General features: G+C 39.3%; 1 protein-coding gene across 1 annotated transcript in view; it reads left to right on the forward strand.

The window, feature by feature from the left end:
- The first annotated feature begins 2452 nt into the window (after positions 1-2452).
- The window catches only part of SNTB2 (syntrophin beta 2), an 80709-nt gene continuing 57568 nt past the window's right edge, over positions 2453-25593 (forward strand). The window contains exon 1 of the mRNA XM_081275524.1: positions 2453-3076. Within this exon, the coding sequence (XP_081131650.1) occupies positions 2497-3076 (580 nt within the window). The 5' untranslated portion in view covers positions 2453-2496. The remainder of the gene's footprint in view (positions 3077-25593) is intronic.

Consider the following 25593-nt stretch of genomic DNA (forward strand, 5'->3'; position numbering starts at 1 on the left):
ATGTCTGTGACTGCAGGTGCACTTGGGCACATTGGAACCTGCTAGTAGTTGGCTGCCTTCACTTGCAGTTGATTTAGGAGAGGACTGGAGGGTTGAGCTTTGGCTGACATTTGCTGCTTAGAAAATCTTGCTCCACTAATCACAATGAAAATTCTGCAATAATGATTTTTTTGGTAAGATAACATCTCATTTTGAATTCTTTCATTTGAGTTCTAGATGCTTCCCAGCCTTTATTTTTATTGTTTTAACTTCTGGTACAGGAGGCTCTTTGGAAGTTTCTGTCTGTATATGAATGTGCTTTTATAGAGTGGTACATGGCTATGGTTTAAGAGCCTCAATATGTACTTCCTGAGCAAGCAAGTAAACAGTCCCCTTTGCAGGAATTGGTGCACGCTCCATCTGCTTGCCCCTGTTCCTGTCCAAATAAAATCTTGGGGATTTTGCTGTTACTGGTAAAGAAAGGAAAGTTAGAGGTCATATTGACCTCATGATTTGCTGAGAGCTTGCCTCCTCAACAGTGTAATTTCTGAACCTCTGATTTTTGAGGTCTGATTTCTATAGTGAACAAAGCACTGGAACAAGGAGACTGGGAGAGTTAAGTTTGTCTGCTTCCTCAATGTGGACTTCAGGCCAGAATCTTTAACTCTCTGGTCTTCAGTTTCCTCAGCTCCTCTATCCCATGGAGCTGAAATGCGAGTAGATTACATACATCACTCATATTTTCAGACAGAAGTCTAGCAGGTTCTGCCATGTGTACAGTGGTGGCTTATGGCCTTTGGTCATGGGATTTCTCTGTGAATTGATTAAAAGTCACAGGTTCCAAAACATATCTTAGAGACCAATTTTGCATGCATTTTTTTGAGATGCTTATCTACATGTGCCCCAGCAAAGGTGATGATGGCCCCTAGGCTAAGAAAGTCATATCTATAGTCCATTTCAAACTCTTCAATATTTGATTACATGAAGCTTCTCATACTCGTCCCATCACTTCCACTTAACACTATACTTTATTCACACTAGAATTCTGACATCTTCCTAAGTAACCATCTGCAATGGTTAATTTTGTGTGTTAACTTGACTGAGCTAAGAGATGCTTAGATAGCCAATAAACTGTTATTTGGGTGTGTCTGTGAGGGTATTTCTATTTTAAAAAAATATTTATTCATTTATTTATTTATTTTTTAGTTTTCGGGGACACAACATCTTTGTTTGTATGTGGTGCTGAGGATCGAACCCGGGCCGCATGCATGCCAGGCGAGCACGCTACCCCTTGAGCCACATCCCCAGCCTCATGAGGGTATTTCTAGATGAGGTTAACATTTGAATTGTAGACCAAATAAAGAAGATTATCTTCACCAACTTGGGCAAGGAATCAGTGGAGGGCTGAAATAGAACCAAAAGGCAGAGAAGGGCCAATTCACTCTGCATGAGCTGGGACATCCCGCTTATACTCAGACCTGGGTGCTCCTAGTTCTCAGTCCTTGGGACTGGGACCAGAACTTACATCATAGACACCACCTTCCCCACCCACTTTTCAAGCCTTTGGTTTTAGACTTACATCATTGTCTTTGGTTAGTAGGCCTTTGGGTTTGGATTTGAAGTACACCAACCAATTTTCTTGAGGTTCAAACTTGCAGATGCCAGATTGTGAGATGTAGCCTTTGTAATCTTGTGGCCAATCCTTCACGATAACTCCATATATCTGTATATCCCATTGGTCTGTTCCTCTGGAAACCCTAAACCATTTCCTCTGGAAACCCTAAACCATTTTGCAAGTATCTTCGAGGCCTGCCTATTGTGGCTGCAGGGCTTATGGACACAAGACCCCAGGTCTTTATTTACATGTTACAAAGCAGGGTGAGAAAGTCTTGCATTCACACCTTCAAACCCTTGCAGCTTTAACTATTTCCTCCATTGTTACCTCTGTGAAGTTGACTCCAGGCCCATCCAAATGTTCTTTTAATTGTGCTCTGGGTAAGTTTTCTACAGTCTCTTAACCACATAGTATTACACCTAGTTGGTTGGTTCTGTTTTTCTCTCCCACAAGACCACAAGCCCTCAGCTGTGGTACATTTTATTTAGTTTATCTCCCAGGCCTCAAAAGGAGCGCTGGGAGATAAACCGGCTGAGCTCTCAGTACATATGGATTGAACCAGTCAAAGCAAGAATAAACGTACCACCCAAGTCCTGCAAGCTTTCAATGTGCTCCATGCTGATTTTGCTTTTCGTGTCCAAACAGCCCTTTTGGTAAAGGTCAGGAATTTGGGGGTATGTGGGGAACAAACGGAGGGAGAAGGTGAGAACACCATCGCGCTGGGGATGTGAACGAGAGAGAGACCGGACAACTTCTTTACCTCCCGGAAGCTTCAGCACCGGCCTCTCCGCGTCCCTCCGGAAGGTGGGCGTGGCCCTCATGAATAGTGAATCGCCGCGGGGGAGGGGCTGGGCCCGCCCCCTCGGGCGGGAAGGGGGAAGCGCGGAGGCTGCCTGACTAGAATGAGGGTAGCTCCGGCGACTGAGGCGGCGGGAGCGGGGCCGGCCATGGCGGTGTGGACACGGGCCACTAAAGCGGGGCTGGTGGAGCTGCTCCTGAGAGAGCGCTGGGTCCGAGTGGTGGCCGAGCTGAGCGGGGAGTGTCTGAGCTTGACGGGCGACGCCGCGGCGGCCGAGTCTGAGCCCACTCTGGGGCCGGCGGCGGCCGCCTTCAACGGCCTCCCGAACGGCGGCGGTGCCGGCGACTCGCTACCTGGGAGCCCGAGCCGCGGCCTGGGGCCCCCGAGCCCGCCCGCGCCGCCTCGGGGCCCCACGGGAGAGGCGGGCGCGTCGCCGCCAGTGCGCCGGGTGCGGGTGGTGAAGCAAGAGGCGGGCGGCCTGGGCATCAGCATCAAGGGCGGCCGCGAGAACCGGATGCCGATTCTCATCTCCAAGATCTTCCCGGGACTGGCGGCCGACCAGAGCCGGGCGCTGCAGCTGGGCGACGCCATCCTGTCGGTGAATGGCACGGACCTGCGCCAGGCCACCCACGACCAGGCCGTGCAGGCGCTGAAGCGCGCGGGCAAGGAGGTGCTGCTCGAGGGTGAGCGGGGCCGGGCGGGTGAGCGGGGCCGGGCGGGCGGGCGGCCGCGACGGCCTAGGCTCACCCGCGCGTACTTTGTTTCTGCTACCCTTTGCGGGGCGAACCGGTTCCCTCCGCCCCTCACTGCAACCCCCCCTTTCTGGGTCTCTGAGTATGGAAAAACTGATGCTCCTTGCAGGAAAAGTTGGGCAGCCTTAGCCTAAGTGTGGCTTGCTGCCCCCGAGGAACTCGACTGAGATTTAGCAAAGAGCAGCAGCTTGTGAAGCTCCCCCCTCTGCACGATAAGCTGACACTAAGAACTAGGAGGAGGCCGATCGGCTCCAGTTCTGTAGTTCTCCTTTTGCTTGCTAAGAAATGCCGGGTTGGCTCTTTTCTTCACTCCATTCTGGCTTCTCAGGCGGGCGGGTCTATTAAAAAGAAAGAAAGAAAGCGAGCCATTCACTCCGATGCCACCGGTATGCTTGGGTAAACCATCAAAGTGCTGGTTAATTTATGGGAATTTAACCCATCATTGGCTCTCAACAACAACTAAAGGAGATCATAGCACTTCATTGAAGCCAGAGAGCTGAAACAGCAAGTTTGTGTGGTTAATGAGCCTTGTTTAACAGTGGAGGCTCACGTGTTTGAAAGTTTACTGCCAACTAGAGTTTTGCCCCTTTTGCAAGAGACTGGTGCCAGCTTCCTACCGCTGACAGGCATGCTGCTTCAAGACTAGGAGACGTTTCATAAGAAACTTGAAATGGTACATCACAAGAAATGTTTGGATAGCCAAGATTATTCTTTACCTTAAAAGTATGTATATGATCTGTGTTTGGATATTTTATTATGAATTTGTGGGATGAAGCAAAAATAAATCCCATCATCGGGGCTGGGGATGTGGCTCTGTTACAGCCCTTGCCTAACATGTTTGAGGCCCCTCAAAAAATAAAATTAAAAAATTAACTCTCCTCTCCTCACGGACTCATGCCTGTCATTGGTAATAGAGTAATGAAAATGAAGAATATGGAAAAACTGATGATTCAAATATTTCACTGGTGATTCAAATATTCCAGAAGCATTTATTGTTGGCTTTGTAAAAGATAATATAAAAGAAGATGCTGTTCCTTCTTGGTCTCTAGTTGGGGAAATGATAGAAAAAGTGCAAAATAAGTTAGAGAGAGGACTTCGATTTTTGTAGTGCAAAGTATGTATAAGTGCCAAGGGAATGCAAAGTTAGGAATTAAGTTGGTGGAGATGGGCATACCCAGTGTGGACTTTTTCAAAGAGCTGAATCTTGAGCCAGTTCTCCAAGGAAGTGATGGTTAAAGATGGGCAAAGATGAGTCAGGAGAAATTCCTGGCAGGGGAGGGAACTGCTAGGGGACAGGGTTGGGGAGGGAGCAGTCTTCTATAAACTGAGAAGCCAGAAGTCTAACGACAAAATATCCCCCCCAATTTTAACATAAATCTGCTTGTAAATAATTGGAAAATGTTAATTTGCAAAGAAATTATTTAATGTGCTGCAATTGTGAAATTTCAGTGTCCCAGCTTTACTATATCCTAGTCTACTTATATGTGGAGCTAGACATTGCTCAGAAAGTAGTGTTAATAAAAGGAGTAAAATAACAGATCGTGACTTAATTACAGATTGTGTAAAAAAAATTTCTACTCTAAAACATGTATCCTGAAATTGGTTTAGCTAAACACTTGTTATGAATTCTTCAAGCGAGAATACGAAATTTCATACAACTCATATAGTATTAAATGGATAGACAGTTCAACCCTTCACATCCCATGTAAAAACAAACAAAACCTGGGTTTTGTTTAGATATAATTTGAACCTGGTATTCATACCAGTGAAATGAAAACTATGTAATAAATGCTTACTAGTATTCATTAGTCTAAAATAGGCCACATGTGCTTTTAGAAAGGTTTACAGATGACAGCATAATAGCATATTTATTGAATGCCTTTTTACCTAACACATAGGTTCTATTTTCCTATTTTGTATAAGTCAAGCAGTTCTTGTTCATATAGGTGTGTTAAGTCAGTATGGTGGATTTATGATGTTGTATTTTTTAAGTGTAGGGTTATACAAATAAAATTGCTCTCACAAAATCACAGAAAACAGTAATTAATGACCCAAACTTTCAATGTTGAAAGATGTTGTTCTATTCAGGTAGACTACTTTTACAGGATAGAGTCTGGTGATATACCTTGTAGTTCCAGCTATTCACAAGCCTAAGAGAGGCCAGTCTGGCAAACATAGTGAGATCCTGTTGCCAAAATAAATAAATAAATAAATAAATAAGTTTATTCTTAGCCCTTGAAATTTTCACACTATATTGTCCTTTCATTCAATATTTGAAAAAGTTGCCTTAACATAGTACAGTAGCACAGTGATGCTGTTTTTGTGGTGTGGGCAGGGAATTTCAAGCACATTCTTTCCACCCCCAAGTGAAGGAAAGCTAGTTTCTGGTTGCCAGAGGTTACTGAACCTAGCTAAAGGGTTCTTTTTTGTCTCAGGAATTTTTAGGGATTGTTCGTTCATTTATTCATCCATCAAACATTTATTTGACTCTTTCCTCTTATTCCTCCAAGGGGAAAGGATTAGTAGTGATTTTGTTTTCTAATTTGCATCTTCTGTCCAAGGAAAGCATTCTAGCAAAGGAATGGTACAGTCAATTAGAGACAACATACTTGTCCACACATAAAGATTGATTAAAGGTAGAATACATTTTTGGTATTCCAAAAAGTTTATAATAAACTTTAAAAAAATACCATAATTTAATTAATTCATTTTTTTATATGGTGCTGAGGATTGAACTCAGTGCCTCACACATGCCAGGCAAGTGCTCTACCACTGAACCACATCCTCAGCCCTATAATAAACTTTATTATTAGTTTACTGTGAGCCAGAAGCACTTGAGGACACTCAATTCCTGCCCTCAGTAAGTTAGGAGTTCAGAGATAGGTAAAAGTTTGGGTAAACAGTATGACTGTGGCAGTGTAAGGGAATGCAGAGTGATGAAGGATGAAAACTGAACTCTTTTTTTTTTTTTTGTACCAGGGATTGAACCCAGAGATGCTTAACCACTGAACCACATTCCCAGCCCTTTGTAAAATTTTATTTAGAGACAAGGTCTTGCTGAGGTGCTTAGGGCCTTGCTAAATTGCTGAGGCTGGCTTTGAACTTGAAATCCTTCTGCCTCAGCTTCCCAAGATGCTGGGATTACAGGTGTGCCTAGCACACCTGGAAAATCTGAACTTTTTTTTTTTAATAAAACAATTGCTCTTTATTTTTTATTTTTAGCTGTAGATGGACACATATCTTTGTTTTATTTATATTTTTGTTGGGGGGGGGCCATTATTGATGGGTTACAGAGAAATTCATAGACTCTTTATTCATGAAGGAGAAGAGCTACATGAATCCAAGAAGGAAATTTCTAGCCTGAGTTTCTCCTCCTTGTCAATATTTGCATTTTGGGCCAGACCATTCTCTTATAGTGGCTTGTCCTTTGCAAATAGGATGTTTAGCAGCAAATCAACTTTAATTATGAGCCAGAGCACTTCAACATACTTGATTCCTACCCTCAATAAGCTTTGAGTTGACAGAAGTAGAGCAAAGGGCTAAAGTACTGTTAAAGTTAGTAGTCTGGAGAGAGCCCAGCATAAAAGAGAGAGAAGTCTACATGGGTCCCTAAGGGGAATCAGAGATTGAGAATGCCCAGGAAAAGGTTAAATTGAGCCTTCCCTAAGAAGAGAGAGCTGTCTGTCACCAGTAAGACACTGAAGTACCAGATATTAAGAAGTTTTTCTGGTCTGGCACAGTGACACATGCCTGCAATTCCAGTGACTGAGGAGGCTGAGGCAGGAAGAGCACAGTTTGAGGTCAGCTTCAGCAACTTAGCAAGACCCTGTCTCAAAAAATAAAAAACTCAGTGGTAAAGCACCCCTGGGTTCAATTCTCAGTACCAAAAAATTAAATAAACAAACAAAAAGAAGTTATGCTGCCAATAGCCCACTAAGAGTATGGTATAAGCAAGGACTTGTGGTTAGACTTGGGTTTGTTTCTGGTTAGTGGTTTGTAATTCCTAGTCAAATTACTTCATCTTGTTACACCTTTGTTTCCTCATCTGTAAAACCAGGGTGGTAATAATACCTTCCTCTAAGAGTTGTTATTCATTTGACGATTTATGTGTTTAGTGCTTTTATTAGGCCCTGGAAATACAGCATGAACAATAATAGCAAAATGTCTGAAGAAGGCAGGACTTGGTCATGAAGGTATGCTGTGAATTAACAAATACACTCTAAACTAGGAGAGCAAGTTGTTAAAACCCAAGACTTCATTTTACCAGGAAAAAAAAAAATGTATATGTTAAGAATTGTTTTAGATGAATGAGTTAAGAATGAGTTTGAGTTTCTTGGATGCTGACAACGTTTTCTAATTTTGTGTTCCTGTTTTTCTTCTCTCTGTTGGATAGGGTAATGTTTTGTCCTTAAATTTTCGTTTAGTTTCCTTTTTATCTGATTTTTCCTCTTCCTTTATTTACACTTAGTACTCAAAACCATAAGACTTGCTATTAAGTGTGTACTTGTAGTTGTAGCTAGTGACGGTTAGCATTGATATAAAGGTATGCAGATTAGATAGCCTTTGTATTAATAATGCAGATTCTAGGCTCAATGGGGTAACTGTATTCACCTGTCAGGTACTATATATTGAATTTGCTGATTCCTTTACTCTAGATTAAGGTTTATCCAGAAAGCTTCTAGAATTTATTTATTTATTTATTTTTGAGAGAGAATTTTTTAATATTTATTTTTCAGTTTTCAGTGGTCACAACATCTTTATTTTATTTTTATGTGGTGCTGAGGATTGAACCCAGTGTCCCGTGCATGCCAGGCAAGTTCATTACTGCTTGAGCCACATCCCCAGGCCCTAGAATTTATATATTTAAGGCTGTGAAATTAACTGAACTTGAATTAGGCTACACAATAAAAAGGTTCCAGGGGAGGTTAGGGAAGATGGTTTATTTAAAGTGTACAGTTTGTAAGGTTTGATATTTGAGAAAAAAAATATTTTTGAAGCAATTCTCACTTATTGAAAAATCACTTTTTTTTTTTTAAAGAGAAAGTGTGTGTGTGAGAGAGAGAGGGAGAGAAATTTTAATATTTATTTTTTAGTATTTGGTGGACACAACATCTTTGTTTGTATGTGGTGCTGAGGATGGAACCAGGGATGCACGCATGCCAGGCGAGCGCGCTACTGCTTGAGCCACATCCCCTGCCAGAATATTTTTCTAAAAATACTGTTATCAACTCTGCTGAAAAGAAAATGGTTAAATGTATGGATGAAATTGACTGGTATGAAATTTAACCTCAGAATTGAAAATAAATTTTTGTATCTAAAATTATTTGAAATTTTGAGCATCACATTTAATAAAGCCTTTTTTTGTGTTATAAGTCCCTGACTTATAACAAATGCCACTGACTCGGGCTGGGGATGTGGCTCAAGCAGTAGCGCGCTCGCCTGGCTCAGGTTCGATCCCCAGCACCACATACAAAACAAAGATGTTGTGTCCGCCGAAAAACTAAAAAATAAATATTAAATATTCTCTCTCTCTCAAAAAAAAAATGCCACTGACTTTTTTTAATATTTATTTTTTAGTTGTAAGTGGACACAATATCTTTATTTTATTTCATTTTTATGTGGTGCTGAGGATCGAACCCAGTGCCTCACGTGTGCTAGGTGAGCGTTCTACCACTGAGCCCCAGCCCCAGCCCTGCCACTGACATTTTTAGGCTCCTAAATTAAAGTCGGTTTGGATTCCCACACGGTTGATTTCTTTATTGCATATTAGAAAAATTAAGAGTCCCCTAGGAAGAACATTTTACATTTTTTTTTTAGGGAGAAGGAGTACTGGAGATTTAACTCAGGGCCTTGCACATGTACTGTACCACTGAGCTATAGCCCCAGCCCCTATATTTTCTTTGAGATTTTGCATGTTTATTCATTAGTTATTGCTTTTTAAAAAACATTTATTTTTTAGTTGTAGATGGACACAATACCTTTATTTATTTATTTTTATGTGGTGCTGAGGATCAAACCCAGGGCATCACATGAGCTAGGTGAGCACTCTACCACTGAGCCACAACCCCAGCCCATATTAGTTATCTCTTAAAGAACTACTAAAGTAAAAGGATGTTTGTTTTTCTGTACTTCTTTCTTTCTTTAATTAGCCTTACTTTGTTTCATTTGGATAATTAGGCGTACTTATGTGAGAAGCTGCCACTGTGGCCTGATTATTTCTTAAAGAGAATCCCTTCCTTTTATGTTAAAATATGCTCTCCAAATTATCACCAAAATATCAGAAGTCAATTGATTCTAATACAGAGTGGTTACAAAAATTCGAAGAGCATTTTTAGGAATCATAACCAGGCTTTAATTTAGATCTCAACTGATTTTTCTTTTTTACTTTTTTTTTTGTTGTTGTTGTTCCGGGGATTGAACTCGGGGACACTCAACTACTGAGCCACATCCCCAGCCCAATTTTGTATTTTAGTTAGAGAGAGGATCTCACTGAGTTGCTTAGTGCCTTGCTTTGGCTGAGGCTGGCTTTGAACTCGCGATCTCAGCCACCTGAGCTGCTGGGATTACAGGTGAGCACCGTGCCCAGCTTCTCTTGATTTTTTTTTTTTTTTTTTAGGGGAGAGATTGTAATGTTTCCTTTGGACAAGAAGATATATCTTGCCTATCATTTTAAAAATTGTAAAGCCTACTGCTGGGTGTGATGACACACACCTGGTAATCCCAGAGACTTAGGAAGCTGAGACAAGAAGATTGCAAGCAAGTTCAAAGCCAGCCTCATCAATTAGCAAGATCTTAAGCAATTTAGTGAGACCCTGTCTCTAAATAAAATATTTAGAGATGTGGCTCAGTAGTTGAGCACCCTTGGATTTAATCCCTGGTACCCCCCAAAAAGTAAAGCCTCATCTTACCAATGAGGAATGAACAGCCAGAGATGTTAATTTAATTAAGATTACCTAACAAGCCGGGCACTGGGGCACACGCCTGTACTTCCATTGATTTGGAGGTTGAGACAGGAGGATCACAAGTTTGAAGTCAACTTAGCAAGATCCAGTCTCAAAAAAAAAAAAATGACTGGGGATGTAATTCAGTGGTAAAGTGACCATGAGTTCAGTCTCCAGTACCCCCTCCCTCCAAAAATAATTACATAATGAACTGGTGTAGAGCTTGGTCTAATACCTAGTCCATTGCTTTCTGCCCTGTACAGTGGCACCCACATCTATAACCACACAGCCAGATGTGCTGTGAGATCAATGCAAAAGAAGGTAAAGACAGTTCCTGGCCTCAGAGAACTTAGAGTGAAACTGGGGAGAGAAGACTAGCACCTAGAGAATAATTGCTAAAATGTGTAGTACTCACTCTGTGGAGATCTCTGAAGGAAATGATCAATTGAGGAATCGAAGAGTTGAGGAAGTTTTGACCTGAGACTTGAGGGACAGACTGCTTTTCTCTAGATGGAAGTCAGTCCAAGCAAGCTTATGGGATAGCCTGAGCAAAAGTCAAAATTAGTATGACATATGATAAGGAAATGAAGTGATGGGCTAATTGGTATGGACTTAGGGGAAGAAAGTAAGGTTGGATAGATTGAAGCTAGATTAATACAAGACTTTGAAGGCCAGCCAGAATTTGGACCTTTTTCATTTATCAGTCAGTATTAAGTATCAATTGCAAACAAGCTATTGTGGTAGATGCTGAGAATTTTAAATTGGGAGTAATCTCTGACTTTTAAGTGGTAAGAAACCAATTATAGGGCTGGGGATGTGGCTCAAGTGGTAGCGTGCTCGCCTCGCATGCGTGCGGCCCGGGTTCGATCCTCAGCACCACATACAAAACAAAGATGTTGTGTCCGCCGAGAACTAAAATAAATAAATATTAAAAAAAACTCTCTCATCTCTCTAAAAAAAAAAGAAACCAATTATAGCAGGTTGAAGTAAGTGCATTAATACAGGTGAGAACACGTTGTCTGGGAAACAGAGGTAGATGTCCAATGAGAGAACATGTTGAAAGTAAGAAAGTGATAAGTCACTGTTCAGAGAAGTAAAGCAGAGAAGGCAGGGAAGTGGGCAGAAGCCAGATCATCCAGTGCTATGCAGTGTTAAGCAGTGGTCTCTAATACAGTTTTTTTTAACGGATTTTTAAAATTTTATTTATTTATATGTGGTGCTGAGGATTGAACCCAGGGCCTCACACATGCCAGGCAAGTGCTCTACCACTGAGCCACAACTCCAGCCCCTCTAATACAGTTTATATACATTTTTTTTGCAAGTTGACAAAAAGAAGAAACTGGACTTTATTAATATTTACTGCACTGGCTCTCTCAGCCTCATAGGTGGTACCATTACAAATTCAGTATAAAAGGTTTTGTTTCAAGGGAAGAGTGGATGTTTCACAAAACAGAAGAGCTGATAGTGATAATGTTAATAATTTGCCTGCTATTGTCGTATTGCAGTTTATATGGATTACTTGACCCTACTTGAGTGGACTTAAGTTATTATCTGCTTTTTGCTCAGTTAATCTTCACAAAATGAATGTGTGGCTTACTGATTTACACACACATAAACATACAAACATAGATTAAAGATAATTCTCACACTGCAAACAATAACAAAATGATAGAGCTGTCTTTTGCCCCCCTAATGAGGGCTCTTTAACACATTTTAAGGTAATTATATCTGTTGGGAAGTCAATCTGAAAAATGAAATTGTCAAGAAGACTATTTGAAATATAGATATATATGCATATTATGTCATTAATAATGAACTTCATTCTAAGAATATTTTGCACTTTGAGTCAAACAGTACTAATGTTAAATGGCTTAATCAGGGATATATTTGTGTACTTATTTCATCTCTATCTCTTTCTTGATTTCTACATTTATATATGTTTTATATCTGTGCATTAATAGATATTTAATCATTGAAAATATACTCAAATTTTTACTGATGGCTTTACTGTCAAAAAGGTATAGGCCTACAGAGTGCCGTCAAAGTGCTTTAGATGAGAAAGTGTAAAAAGTGGACTATGATTAATGGAGTATGGAGCTCAAGACATGAGATAAGGGAAAGCAGTTAGGATGCTATTGCAATGTCATGAGAGTGAGACTGGCTGGGATACTGAGAGGATGAAAAAATATTAAAGAGAAACAAGAAGTCTAAATGTTTGTGATCTTAAGGAGAAAAAGAAGTGGAGGGTAAGTCTTGGACTTCTGGCTTGGGAAACTGGATAATTATGAGACCAGAATGAACAGGAAGGAACTAGTTTGGGGTGAAGATAAGAGGTTTGGTTTTAGGCATGTTGAATTTGTGTTACTTGTGTGATATCGTGGTGGAAAAGGCCAGTAGCTGGTTGGAAGTATAATTCTGTAATTGAGAAAAATGTCAGAGAGCTATAGCGAAGATTTATGAGATGTCAGGATACAGGTGGCAAGTGAAGCCATGAAGTGTGAAGTCATGAGATAATAATGCAGATGAAAAAGAGAAGTAGGGCCAGGATGCAATCCTGTAGAATCTCCATTTGTGGGTGTTTTTTTTTTTTTTTTTTTTTTGTTGTTGTTGTTGTTTTTCTTTTTAGTTACATGTGACAGTAGAATTTACTTTGATACATTTATACAAGCATGGAATATGGAATATATCTTATTCTAATTAGGATCCCAGTCTTGTGGATGTATATGATGTTATTATTATTGTTTTTATTTTAAATTTTTATTAGTTATTGATGGACCTTTATTTATTTATTTGTTTATATGTGGTGCTGAGAATAGAACCCAGTGCCTCACCCATGCTAGGCAAGCGTGCTACCACTGAGCCACAACCCCAGCCCCTGGATGTACATGATAATGAGATTCACTGTGGTGTATTCATATATGTACATAGGAAAGTTTTGTCAGATTCATTCCAGTGTCTTGTATTCCTATCCCCTCTCCCTTCCCTTTGTTCCCGTTTGTCTAATCCATTGAACTTTTATTCCACACCCCCTTATTGTAGGATAGCATCTACATATCAGAGAGAACATTTGACCTTTGGCAGAACCCTTACATTTAAAGCCAGATTAAAGGGAGAGGAATGTAGAAAGGTAAGGCCCAGGAGGTAGGAGGAAGTTTGGGAGACACTGATACAGTGATGGTTTAACAGGCAAGAGTTGAGAACTAAATCCCAGCTACCTGGGAGGCTAAGGCAAGAAAATCTTGAGTTTGAGGCCAGTCTGTACAATATAGCCAGACTGTGTCTAAAGAAAAAACAAACAAAACAAAACCAGAATCTAGTTACAAAGTTCATTGGATATGATAATTAGAGAACTAAGATCCTGGGAGTCCTCATAAGTGCTGTTTCAGCAGGGTGCAAACAATGAGTAGAACATTCCTTTAAAAAACCCAGCAAATAGGGGTAGGGGGTGTACCTCAGTGGTAGAATGCTTGCTTAGCATGTGGGAAACTCTTGGTTCAATCCCCAGCACTGCTCAAAAATAAAAAAGCTCAGCAAAAAAGAAAAACAAAAGCAAAAGCCGGATCTATAGTTGGATAATGTATGGAAGGAAGGTTTACTTTTGTGGTTGTTTGTTTCGTATTCTGTTTTAAGTGGGAAAGAGTTGGGACATATTTATACAGCAAGGAGAAAAAGCCAACAGAGTAGGAGAGAGGTTGAAGAGATAGAGGGGTGGAGAACTGATGCAATCTGTTTTTGAGCCAGGAAGTGACATGATGGGAACAGAATTTTGGGTTGGCAGCAGTATATGCACTGGATGCAGAGCAAAGACAAAAGACCAAAGGTAGACAAAACTACAGCTGTTGTAGTAAACAGTGATCCAAACCAGAGGTGATAACCATTGGAGAGGGAGAGTGACTCCAGTAGGAACAGAGAGGAAGTTTTTTTTGTTTTTGTTTTTGTTTTTGTTTTCCTAGTTCTTTTAGTTCATAAATGAACTGGAAAGAACAATGCCTTTAAGATGTTTCCTATCTTATTAAATTTGTCGCACTAAACCATGTTGTGAAGGAATTATTCATTAAAAGGCTATTACTGGGCCTGGGGTTATAGCTCGGTGGTAGAGTACTTGCCCAGCACTTGTGAGGCACTGGGTTGAGCCATAGCACTACATATAAATAAATAAATAGTTATTTTGTCCATCTGTTACCTTTAACTCAATTCTATGATGATGAGTTATTTGGTCCTCATAGATAACAGCCAAACTTCCTTCCTTCCTTCCTTCCTTCCTTCCTTCCTTCCTTCCTTCCTTCCTTCCTTCCTTCCTTCCTTTAAATATTTTTTAGTTATAGATGGACACAATACCTTTATCTTATTTATTTTTTGTATGTGGTGCTGAGGATCAAACCCAGGGCCTCATATATGCCAGGCAAGCACTCTCCCATTGAGCCACAGTCCCAGCCCAGAAGCCAGCCTTTTTTCTTAAACCCTATGGCAAACAGGAAGATTTAATCCTAGAACAAAATGGGTGATTCTTGCTAAAGGATGCAGAGTCCACTGGAGACCTTTTCCTGCCTAGAGAGCCTCCTTCCAGGTCCCTATGTACCCAGAGATTTGAGACTTGTGGAAACAGTTCTGTAGCGACAGAGACATTGGTGTAGAAAATTGTCACTTGCCAAGCACAATGGCACACACCTGTAATCCGAGCAGCTCAGGAGGCTAAAACAGGAGAATCTCAAGTTCAAAGCCTGCCTCAACAATTTAGCAAGGTCCTAAGCAACTTAGTGAGACCCTGTGCCAGAATTAAGAATTTTTTAAAAAGCTGGGGATGTGGCTTAGTGGTTAAGTGCCCCTGGGTTCAATTCCTGGTTACCTATCTCTGGAGGTGAAGCAGGGGAAAGAAAACTGAGTCACTGTTTTAAAAGAATAAATGGTAGGATATGGTGGAAGATTGGATATAGAGAAAACTATGGGATTTCTATTCAGGGCAATAAAAATATGATTACCAGTGGAAAAAAATGGAATAATTTGGAGGGTTACACTTAATCATTTAGCTTTGTTATAAAGCACTTAGGTAATGTTACTATATCTGCTGTCTGCAAAGTTTAAGAAGAAAGATTTTAGTTTATAAACACTTTACTACATTTAATCACATGAAATGAGAGCATGGCCTTCTGTTAAAGAGTCTTTTTTTCTAGATTATAAAGAAAGGAGTTCAATCAATAAGTACATGAAAAAATGCTCACCATCTCTAGCAGTCAGAGAAATGCAAATCAAAACCACCCTAAGATACCATTTCACTCCAGTAAGATTGGCAGCCACTATGAAGTCAAACAACAACAAGTGCTGGAGAGGTTGTGGAGAAAAGGGTACACTTGTACATTGCTGGTGGGACTGCAAATTGGTGCGGCCAATTTGGAAAGCAGTTTGGAGATTCCTGGGAAAGATGGGAATGGAACCACCATTTGACCCTGCTATTGCCCTTCTTGGACTATTCCCTGAAGACCTTAAAAGAGCATGCTACAGGGATACTGCCACATCGATGTTCATAGCAGCACAATTCACAATTGCTAGACTGTGGAACCAACCCAGATGCCCCTCAGTAGATGAATGGATAAAAAAAAATGTGGCATCTATACACAATGGAGTACTATGCAGCAATAAAAAATGACAAAATCATAGAATTTGCAGGGAAATGGATGGCACTAGAGCAGATTATGCTTAGTGAAGCTAGCCAATCCCTAAAAAACAAATACCAAATGTCTTCTTTGATATAATGAGAGCAACCATGAACAGAGCAGGGAGGAAGAGTAGGAAGAAAAGATTAACATTAAACAGAGACATGAGATGGGAGGGAAAGGGTGAGAAAAGGGAAATTGCATGGAAGTGAAGGGAGACCCTCATTGCTATACAAAATTACATACAAGAGGTTGTGAGGGAATGGGAAAATAAACAAGGAGAGAAATGAATTACAGTAGATGGGGTAGAGAGAGAAGTTGGGAGGGGAGGGGAGGGGGGATAGTAGGGGATAGGAAAGGTAGCAGAATACAACAATGACCAATAGGACATTATGTAAAATTGTGGAAGTGTAACCGATGTGACTCTGCAATCTGCATTTGGGGTAAAATTGGGGGTTCATAACCCACTTCAGTCCAATGTATGAAGTATGTTATGTCAAGAGCTTTGTAATGTTATGAACAACCAATTAAAAAAAAAAAAAAAAAAAAAAAAAAAAGGAGCTTTGAGTTTCTCTGGAGAAATGATGACCTATTCAGTTGAGTTTAATTTTTTTGCCTGGAGTAATAAATATAAATGCATTGATTCCTTCATAAAATATGTTTTTTATTTTGGTATAAAAATTTATGAAATAATTTTGTATAGGAACAAACTGCCAGTGATTATGGTATCAGTAGACTTGCCTTTTAGAAAAATAAGAGTTACATAATTAAAACTTGGTTTCATTTTCAGTGTCCTAAGACATTACTAGAATGCTTTGACATATAACTAGTTAACAGCTATCTGAGGTGCACAGTTTTTTAAATTATTATTTTGGATTTTCTGCAACATTTTCTTCCTATCATCTTTGGACTTTCTTATTTTTAAATTTATAATTTTAGAATGCTTTATGAAAAGTAATCTTTTTTTTTTTGGGGGGGGGTTACCAGGGATCAGGGGCACTTGACCACTGAGCCACATCCCTACCCCTATTTTGTATTTTATTAGAGACAGAGTCTCACTGAGTTGCTTAGTGCCTCCCTAAATTGCTGAACTGACTTTGAACTCTCAATCCTCCTGCCTCCGCCTCCCAAACCACTGGGATTACAGGTGTCTGCCACTATGCCCAGCATGAAAAGTAATCTTTTTTTTCTTTAAATATTATTTTTAGTGCTCGCTTCGGCAGCACATATACTAAAATTGGAACGATACAGAGAAGATTAGTATGGCCTCTGTGCAAGGATGACACGCAGATTCGTAAAGCATTCCATATATTTTTTAAAAAAACATGGCATATATACACAACGGAATATTACTCAGCAATAAAAGAGAATAAAATCATGGCATTTGCAGGTAAATGGATGGAGTTAGGAAAGATAATGCTAAGTGAAGTTAGCCATTCCCCAAAAAACAAATGCCAAATGTTTTCTTTGATATAAGGAGGCTAATTTGATTCATAGTGGGATAGGGAGCGGGAGCATGGGAGGAATAGATGAACTCTAGATAGGACAGAGGGGTTGGAGGGAAAGGGTGGGGGTATGGGATAATTAATGATGTTGGAATGTGATGATCATTATTATCCAAAGTACAGGTATGAAGACATGAATTTGTGTGAATATACTATGTATACAACTAGAGATATGAAAAATTTTGCTCATTATATGTGTAATAAGGATTGTAATGCATTCCACTGTCATATATATTATTTTTAGTTTGATGGACACAATATTTATTTATTTATTTATTTATATGTGGTGCAAGGCAAGCGCTCTGCCACTGAGCCACAATCTCCCATGAAAAGTAATCCTGATGGCTCAAAGGGAAGAGAATGTTGAGTGGTATATTTTTCAGTTTATCCATCATGTATATAAAATGTTACAATTTATAAAATGGGAGCTTCAATTTTTCATTGAGTTAGATTACAAAAATGTATGGATTTGTTTATTTATAGTAAAAGGAGTTTATCAGCTTCCAAAAATTAAAAAAAAAGAATATGCATGTGCTTTACTCAAGGCTCTTTGGGCTTCAAAACACGGATTCCTATTCAAAATTCTTGGAGTGGGCTGGGGATGTGGCTCAAGCGGTAGCGCGCTCGCCTGGCATGCATGCGACCCGGTTCAATCCTCAGCACCACATACAAACAAAGATGTTGTGTCCGCCAAAAACTGGAAAATAAATATTAAAAAATTCTCTCTCTCTCTCTCTCTCTCTCTCTCTCTCTCTCAAAAAAAAAAAAAAAAAAAAAAAACAGAAAGAAAGAAAGCTGGGCTGGGGATGTGGCTCAAGCGGTAGCGCGCTCGCCTGGCATGCGTGCGGCCCGGGTTCGATCCTCAGCACCACATACAAACAAAGATGTTGTATCCGCCGAGAACTAAAAAATAAATATTAAAATTCTCTCTCTCTCTCACTCTCTCTTTTTAAAAAAAAAAGAAATCTTACTTAAAAAAAAAAATTCATGGAGTTATTGTACCCCCAGTCTCAGGACTCCAGAAACAGCTAAGCAGCTGGGTCTCAGAAGTGTCAAACTAAGGGAGTGATGAGCCTCTGCACCCACCATTTACCCTCATCTTAGAGCTTATGTATCTTTTGCAGCAGTTTTGATGTTTCACTTTATGGCTTAATTTTTAATTCTTTAAATTATGTAGAATTTATTTTATCATATGGTATGCAGTAGAGATTTAGCTTTATTTATTTTTCCAAATAGATAATGCTGAGACAACCAGTTATCTGTCAAATAATCCTCTTGCAGAATAACTCAGATAAGATTGATGGTGGCTGCATGAAGTGCTATGTAAAGATTTGAAGCCATCTCTGGGTTTAGTTGGAATGAATGCTGTACTGAGTTATGTCTGCATTGGAGTGAGATACCATACACATGCTGCCTGTCTGTTACCCTAGGAATGACCTGTTCTTTCCTCATTAATTTGAAATATACCTTTTTTATACACTTATTTTTTTATATTCCTTAGGCTGATGCTTGATTTTCTATTGTATTCTACTTGAGTGTTTTGTAATATAGCACACTATATATTGTAGCTTTAATGCTTAATATCTGGTCATTGAAGTGTATGATATCAGCCAAGAAATTCTGAAAAATAATGAAACTTTTTTTTGTTGTTATAGATAGTTCTCCAGATAAATTTTAGGATAATTTAATCATTCTCAAATCCTTTGGGATTTTGCTTAAAATTATATTGAATCCATAATCAATTTGGAGAGCATGATATTGTTGTGATATCTCCTTTTCAGTCATTTCAACCAAAAGTTCTAGACCTGAGTCATCCATGTAACATCATATGGACATCAGTTATTGAATGTTCTAATAGGCCAGCATAGATCAGGAACTTACCTTGGATCTTGAGCCACATGAACTGAAAGTGGGTTTTCTCAAAGGGTAATGAAGCTGATGTTGCCAGAAGGAAAATGGATACTTGGCAGACATAAACAACAGGCATCCATTACATTATTTTAAAAACATTAGAAGATGACATGAGAGATTAAATAAGAGACCATATTAGTTGAGAGATTTAGGAATCTTGTAGATAGCTATAAAAGAAAAACAAGAATAAATTTGTTTGGGTTCAGGGTGCTATTGGAGCTTTTCAAAAACACTTGATGCCAAGTGAATAATAATTATTCTCACCACTTACAGTATTTTGAACATCACTTTTCTATGAATTCCTAGCAACTTTGCAAGTATTAATTATTATTTCATTTTTCTAGCTAGGATAATAAACATATATAGACCACAGCTCAGGTCTTGAAATTAGAGATAAATTAGGATAGAGAAAAGTCTTTTTTTTTTTTTTTGTACAGAAATGTTTAACCACTGAGCCACATCCCTCTTTTTTATATTTTATTAGAGACAGGATCTTACTGAGTTGCTTAGGGCCTCGCTAAGTTGATAAAGCTGACTTTGAACTCGAACTCCTCCTACCTCGGCCTCCTGAGCTTTTGGGATTATAGACATGTGCCACTATGCCTGGCTAGGATAGAGAAAAATCTTTACCAAAAAAGACATTTATAGGTTTTATTGTTGATTTGGAAAAGGGTCTCACAATGTTGCTGCGTTGCCAGGCTGGTCTGGAACTCATGGGTTTAAAGCGATTCTCCTGTGTCACCCTCCCAAGTAGCATTAAGCATTATTTGGTTACAGAAGCCCTTAAGTTCGTGAATTTGTTTATTTATTTATTTGTTTTGGGGATACTTAGGATTGAACCTAGAGGCACTTTACCACTGAGCTACATTTCCAGCCCTTTTTTATTTAGAGACAGGATCTTGCTAAGTTGTTTAGGGCCTTACCGAGTTGCTGAGGCTGATCTCAAGCTTGCAATCCTCCTTCTAAGCCTCTCAAGTCATTGGGATTATAGGCATAAACCACTGTGTCCAGCTCCTTTAAATAAATTTAAACATAAATGGAATATATTGTCTCACATAACTTCTGAGACTAAGGGTGGATCTAGATTTAGGTACAGTGGACAGAAGTGGAATGCATTGCCTCATGTAACTCCTGAGACTGGGGATGGATCTAGATTTAGGTGCAGTGGGTTCAAAAGGCTCAAATTATCTTGGCCTGCAATAGTTCCTGTTGTGGAGAGTCTAATTCTGTATAGTCAGCTAAAATGGTACTGGCAATTCTAGAAATATATTGCCCTAACTTAATAGCACCTGTAAAGAAATAATAATAATAAAAATAGGGGCTGGGGATGTGGCTCAAGCGGTAGTGCGCTCGCCTGGCATGCGTGCGGCCCGGGTTCGATCCTCAGCACCACATACCAACAAAGATGTTGTGTCCTCCGAGAACTAAAAAAAAAAAAAAATATTAAAAATTCTCTCTCTCTCTCTCTCTCTCTCTCTCTGTCTGTCTGTCTCTCTCTCTCTTTAAAAAAAAATAATAAAAATAATAGCACTGTAAAGAAAAACTTTTTCTTCTAGCATCTACTTGCATCTCAGGGAAGGACTCTGGTCAACTCTGTTTTGCTTACTCCTTGGGTCTATCTCTGTTACTTAGATGATGGAGATGTGGTTTAGGCTTGGATCACGAGCCCACTCCTGATGAGTGAATAGTGGCAGATGCACCAAACTGAAATGTAGAATGGGATCATTGCTAGCAAACTTATTTGTACTATAACAATGCAGACATTGAGCGATAGAATTTAAATAATTTTTGTATTTAAATTGTAAGTTATTTATCTATCCATTTATTTATTTGCAGTAGTGGGATTGAACCCAGAGGTATGTTTTACTTCTGTGTTATATCCTCAGCCCTTTTTATTTTTTTATTTTCAGATAGAATCTTGCTCAGGCTGGCCCTGAAGTTAGGATCCTCAACCTCTAGAACAGTTGGGATCACAGGTGTGCACTGCTGCATCTGGCTTAAATTGCAAATTTAAAAAAAAATTGAAACAATGGAAATAGATAATAATGACCATTGTGATAGCTTACTTGGTTAAAGACTTTATATGCATTAAAACAACTTTTTTTTAATCTCATTTTGAGGCAAATTCTAAATTGCCCATACTGACCTTGAATTTATAATCCTCCTAACTCAATCTCCTGAGTACCTAGGATTACTTACAGTCATGGGCCAAAGCACACAATTCATTACTACGAGTTTTTTTTGTTGTTGTTGTTGTTTATACCATCAATTGAATTCAGGGGCATTCGACCACTGAGGAACATCCCCAGCCCTATTTTGTATTTTATTTAGAGACAGGGTCTTACTGAATTGCTTGGCACCTTACAGTTGCTGAAGCTGGCTTTGAACTCTGGATCCTTCTGTCTCAGCCTTACAAGCTGCTAGGATTACAGGCATGCGCCACTGAATCTGGCTTCATTATCACAACTTTTAACAGATCTGTGAGTCAGGTAACATAATTCTTATTTTATTAGCTTTTGAGACAGGGTCTCACTGTGTTGCACAGGCTGGTCCCATATCCTGGGATCAGGTGATTTTCCTGCCTCAGATTCTCAAGTAGCTGGGACTCTGGGCACATATTCCTACATTGGACTTCATCCTCATTTTTTTTTTAATTTTTAGTTATAAATAGACACAATGCCTTTATTTTTATGTGGTGCTGAGGATTGAACCTACTGCCTCACACATGCTAGGCAAGCGCTCTGCTACTGAGCCACAACCGCAGCCCTTCATCCTTATTTTAAATATGGAGAAATTGAAAAATTAGAAAGAAAGGGAGAGAGACATTAAATAATTTGCCTAAGGTCATAGCATTTGTAGGTGGTAGAGATAAGATTACTCATCAGATTTCACAGTTTTTGGTATTATCCACTATAAGACTGCCTCTCTGGTGAATCAGTTTGGGTAAAAAAGCTAGCTCGTCTAAAGACTAACAGAATTTATTGTTACAATTGGCTTCATGTTCAGGAAAATTGTCCTGAATTTTTTGTTGTTGCATCTGCCTGGAGGTCATCCAATTAATATTCTCAGTCTTTGTCTCCTCTGGTTTTTCATGTGAGACACAAAGCTGAAGGTGATTAATCAACACATACTGAATACCTATGAGCCCCTACATTTTAGAGGCCTACCTCTGAGCTACATCTACAACCCTTTTAAATTTTTATTTATTTATTGTTTATGGTACTGGGTATTGAACTCAGGGGTACTCGACCACCGAGTCACATCCCCAGTCCTTTTTATATTTTATGTCAACACAGGGTCTCAATAAGTTGCTGAGGCTGGCTTTGAACTTTCGATCCTCCTGCCTCAGCCTCCCAAGTTGCTGGGATTACAGGTGCATGCTACCACTCCTGATTTATTTATTTATGTATTTTTTGTTTTTTGAGACAATCCCAAGTACTGGGATTATAGGTCTTTACTACCATTCCCAGACATAGTCCCTATTTTTAAGAAGTAACAAAATGATCTTATAAATACAAATAAACAGCACATAAAGAATTCAAATTATTCTGTACATTACAAGTGATAGATAAATGCAGAGGGAATTTATAATAAAGGATCAAGTGATGTTAGAAATGTATTTTGGGTCTGGTGAGAGAAGAGTGGTACATAGAATGGGTAAGAAGTGGAGAAGATGAAGGTATTCCACATGAAGGGAATGGCATGTCCAGAGGGCAATGATGGGAACATGAAAATAATATTTGAACTCCAGCAAACACATATATCAAACTGCCTATTAATTATTCTAGACATTTTTTGTTAAATTTTGCATTTTGGGCATATTTCTAATGTTATTTTAATTTTGGAAAATGCCAGTGGCAAGCTGGCTCCAGTGGCCCACTTCTGTAATCCCAACTGCTTAGGAGACTGAGACAGGAGGATCCCAAGTTCAAGACCAGCTTCAGCAATATAGCAAGGCATTAAGTAACTGAGACACTGTCTCAAATTTCCAAAAACATGGCAGGGTAGAGGGAGTAGGGATGTAGCTCAATGGTAAAGCACCCTTGGGTTCAATCCTTAGTACCAAATGAATAAGTAAATAAAGCTAGCGGGGCTGGGGATGTAGCTCAGTGGTAGAGTGTTCCTGAATTCAATCATCAGTATTGGAGGTGGGGGTGGAATTAGCATTCTCCAAACGGTATTCACCTTTACAAATAAATACATGTTCAAATGATACAAAATGGCAGAGTGCTTACTTAGCATGTGTGAGGCACTTTTTCTAAAATATTTTGTCTTAGGTTTCTCTTGGTTTCTCTGAGGGGAGAGTGAATTGCACCAATCTGTTGTGTTTACTTTGGAAAGGAAGATGAATTTTAATATTTGCTTGAACAAAATATAGAGAGGTAAAGCTGTCGGTGCAAATAATAAAAATTCTAGAGATTTAATTTACTGTTGAAATAACCATTATTGTGGACTCTCCTCATCCTTTCCACTAGTGAGGATGGTAGAGTTACTAGTACTGATTGTGTAGAATTCTGCTTCTGCTTCTGTTTTTAATTTGCCTTTTCTAAGACATCTTCCCAGTAATTTCTCCCCATTAGTAATAGTTTGTTCAACAAGTTTGTTCATACCCTGGGAGCTACAGTCAAGGCAAGAGCTAGGAAATCAATGGCCTGTTATGGTCCAGGAGACAGCAAAAGATCCAGAAACCCACAGGTGACCAAAGTACAGCAATCAGAACAGGCCAAGATTGCCTATCTTCTTCTTTTTATTTTTTTAATCTTTAATATCCATTTTTTAATATTCGGCGGACACAACATCTTTGTATGTGGTGCTGAGGATCGAACCGGGGCCGCATGCATGCCAGGCCAGCGTGCTACCGCTTGAGCCACATCCCCAGCCTGAGATTGTCTATCTTCTAAGGCAAATAAAAGGACTCTTGAGCAGATCAGACCCAAGGGAATCTCTGATGTCAGAAATGTAACATTCTTTAAGGCTCAATTATTTTTTTAAGCCAAGTGATCATGAAAGTTATGAAAAATGTTATATAAAATTCCTGGCATGAAATAGCTGTTCAAAAGTGTTAATTTTCCCTTCCCCCTTTCTATACTTAATACCTGGATGGAAATTTTCTTTAAGATGTCAGTCTTCCTGTCTAAAGAAACTGGTGATAGCTAGTTTAGGAATAGGTCAGTGCAGCAACATCAACTAATTCATCCCCATTGTGTATACCTGATATTTAGGTCATTTGTTTCTTAAAATTTCAGCTATTACTGAGTACCAATGATGTTTAGCATTTTCCTCCCCAACCTTTCTACAGTCCCTAAAGAACGTATCAGATTTAATCGTGACCTAGGCAAACTTCATTACAGTTATTTACTGTGTGACTAAGTGCTACTGTCTCTGCTGGCCCCATCTCTGTTCTCTTTGCTCTACCTTTTCATTGCTCTTGACCTTCCCTACTTTTATGTAGAGGATTATGGAGAAAGCATACTCCATAACTGCATAGTCATTTGCATTATTTTATTTTATTTTTTTTAAGAGAGAGTGAGAGAGGAGAGAGAGAGAGAATTTTTTTTAATATTTATTTTTTAGTTCTCGGCGGACACAACATCTTTGTTGGTATGTGGTGCTGAGGATCGAACCCGGGCCGCACGTATGCCAGGCGAGCGCGCTACCGCTTGAGCCACATCCCCAGCCCAGTTTGCATTATTTTAAACAAACACTCCTTCCTACTTCTTATGAGCTAAAAATGGAACATAGTATGATAGTTACTATTCAAACTAAATGTAGGTCATGAATTTTATGCATTATTGGAATTTCTGAAAATGGTGTTAACCTTTGGATTTTTGCCTTCTCTTTCCTATTTAAAACTCTTTCCATAGTCTTTTCCCTTCCCTTTTTATTGCAATAAGAACCCATTATTTTGGTGCAGCCAATTTGGAAAGCAGTATGGAGATTTCTTGGAAAGCTGGGAATGGAACCACCATTTGACCCAGCTATTCCCCTTCTAGGTCTATTCCCTAAAGACCTAATAAGAGCATGCTACAGGGACACTGCTACATCGATGTTCATAGCAGCACAATTCACGATAGCAAGATTGTGGAACCAACCTAGAAGCCCTTCAATAGATGAATGGATTAAAAAAATGTGGCATTTATACACAATGGAGTATTACTCTGCAATAAGAAATGACAAAATCATAGAATTTGGAGGGAAATGGATGGCATTAGAGCAGATTATGCTAAGCGAAGCTAGCCAATCCTTAAAAAACAAATGCCAAATGTCTTCTCTGATATAAGGGGAGTAACCAAGGACAGGGTAGAGACGAAGAGCTTGAGAAGAAGATTAACATTAAACAGGGATGATAGGCGGGAGGGAAAGGGAGAGAGAAGGGTAATTGCATGGAATTGGAAGGTGAGCCTCAGGGTTATACACAATTACATATAAGAGGAAAGGAG

This window comes from Spermophilus citellus (assembly GCF_964194105.1).
Source record: "Spermophilus citellus genome assembly, chromosome: 18".
Lineage (NCBI taxonomy): Eukaryota > Metazoa > Chordata > Mammalia > Rodentia > Sciuridae > Spermophilus > Spermophilus citellus.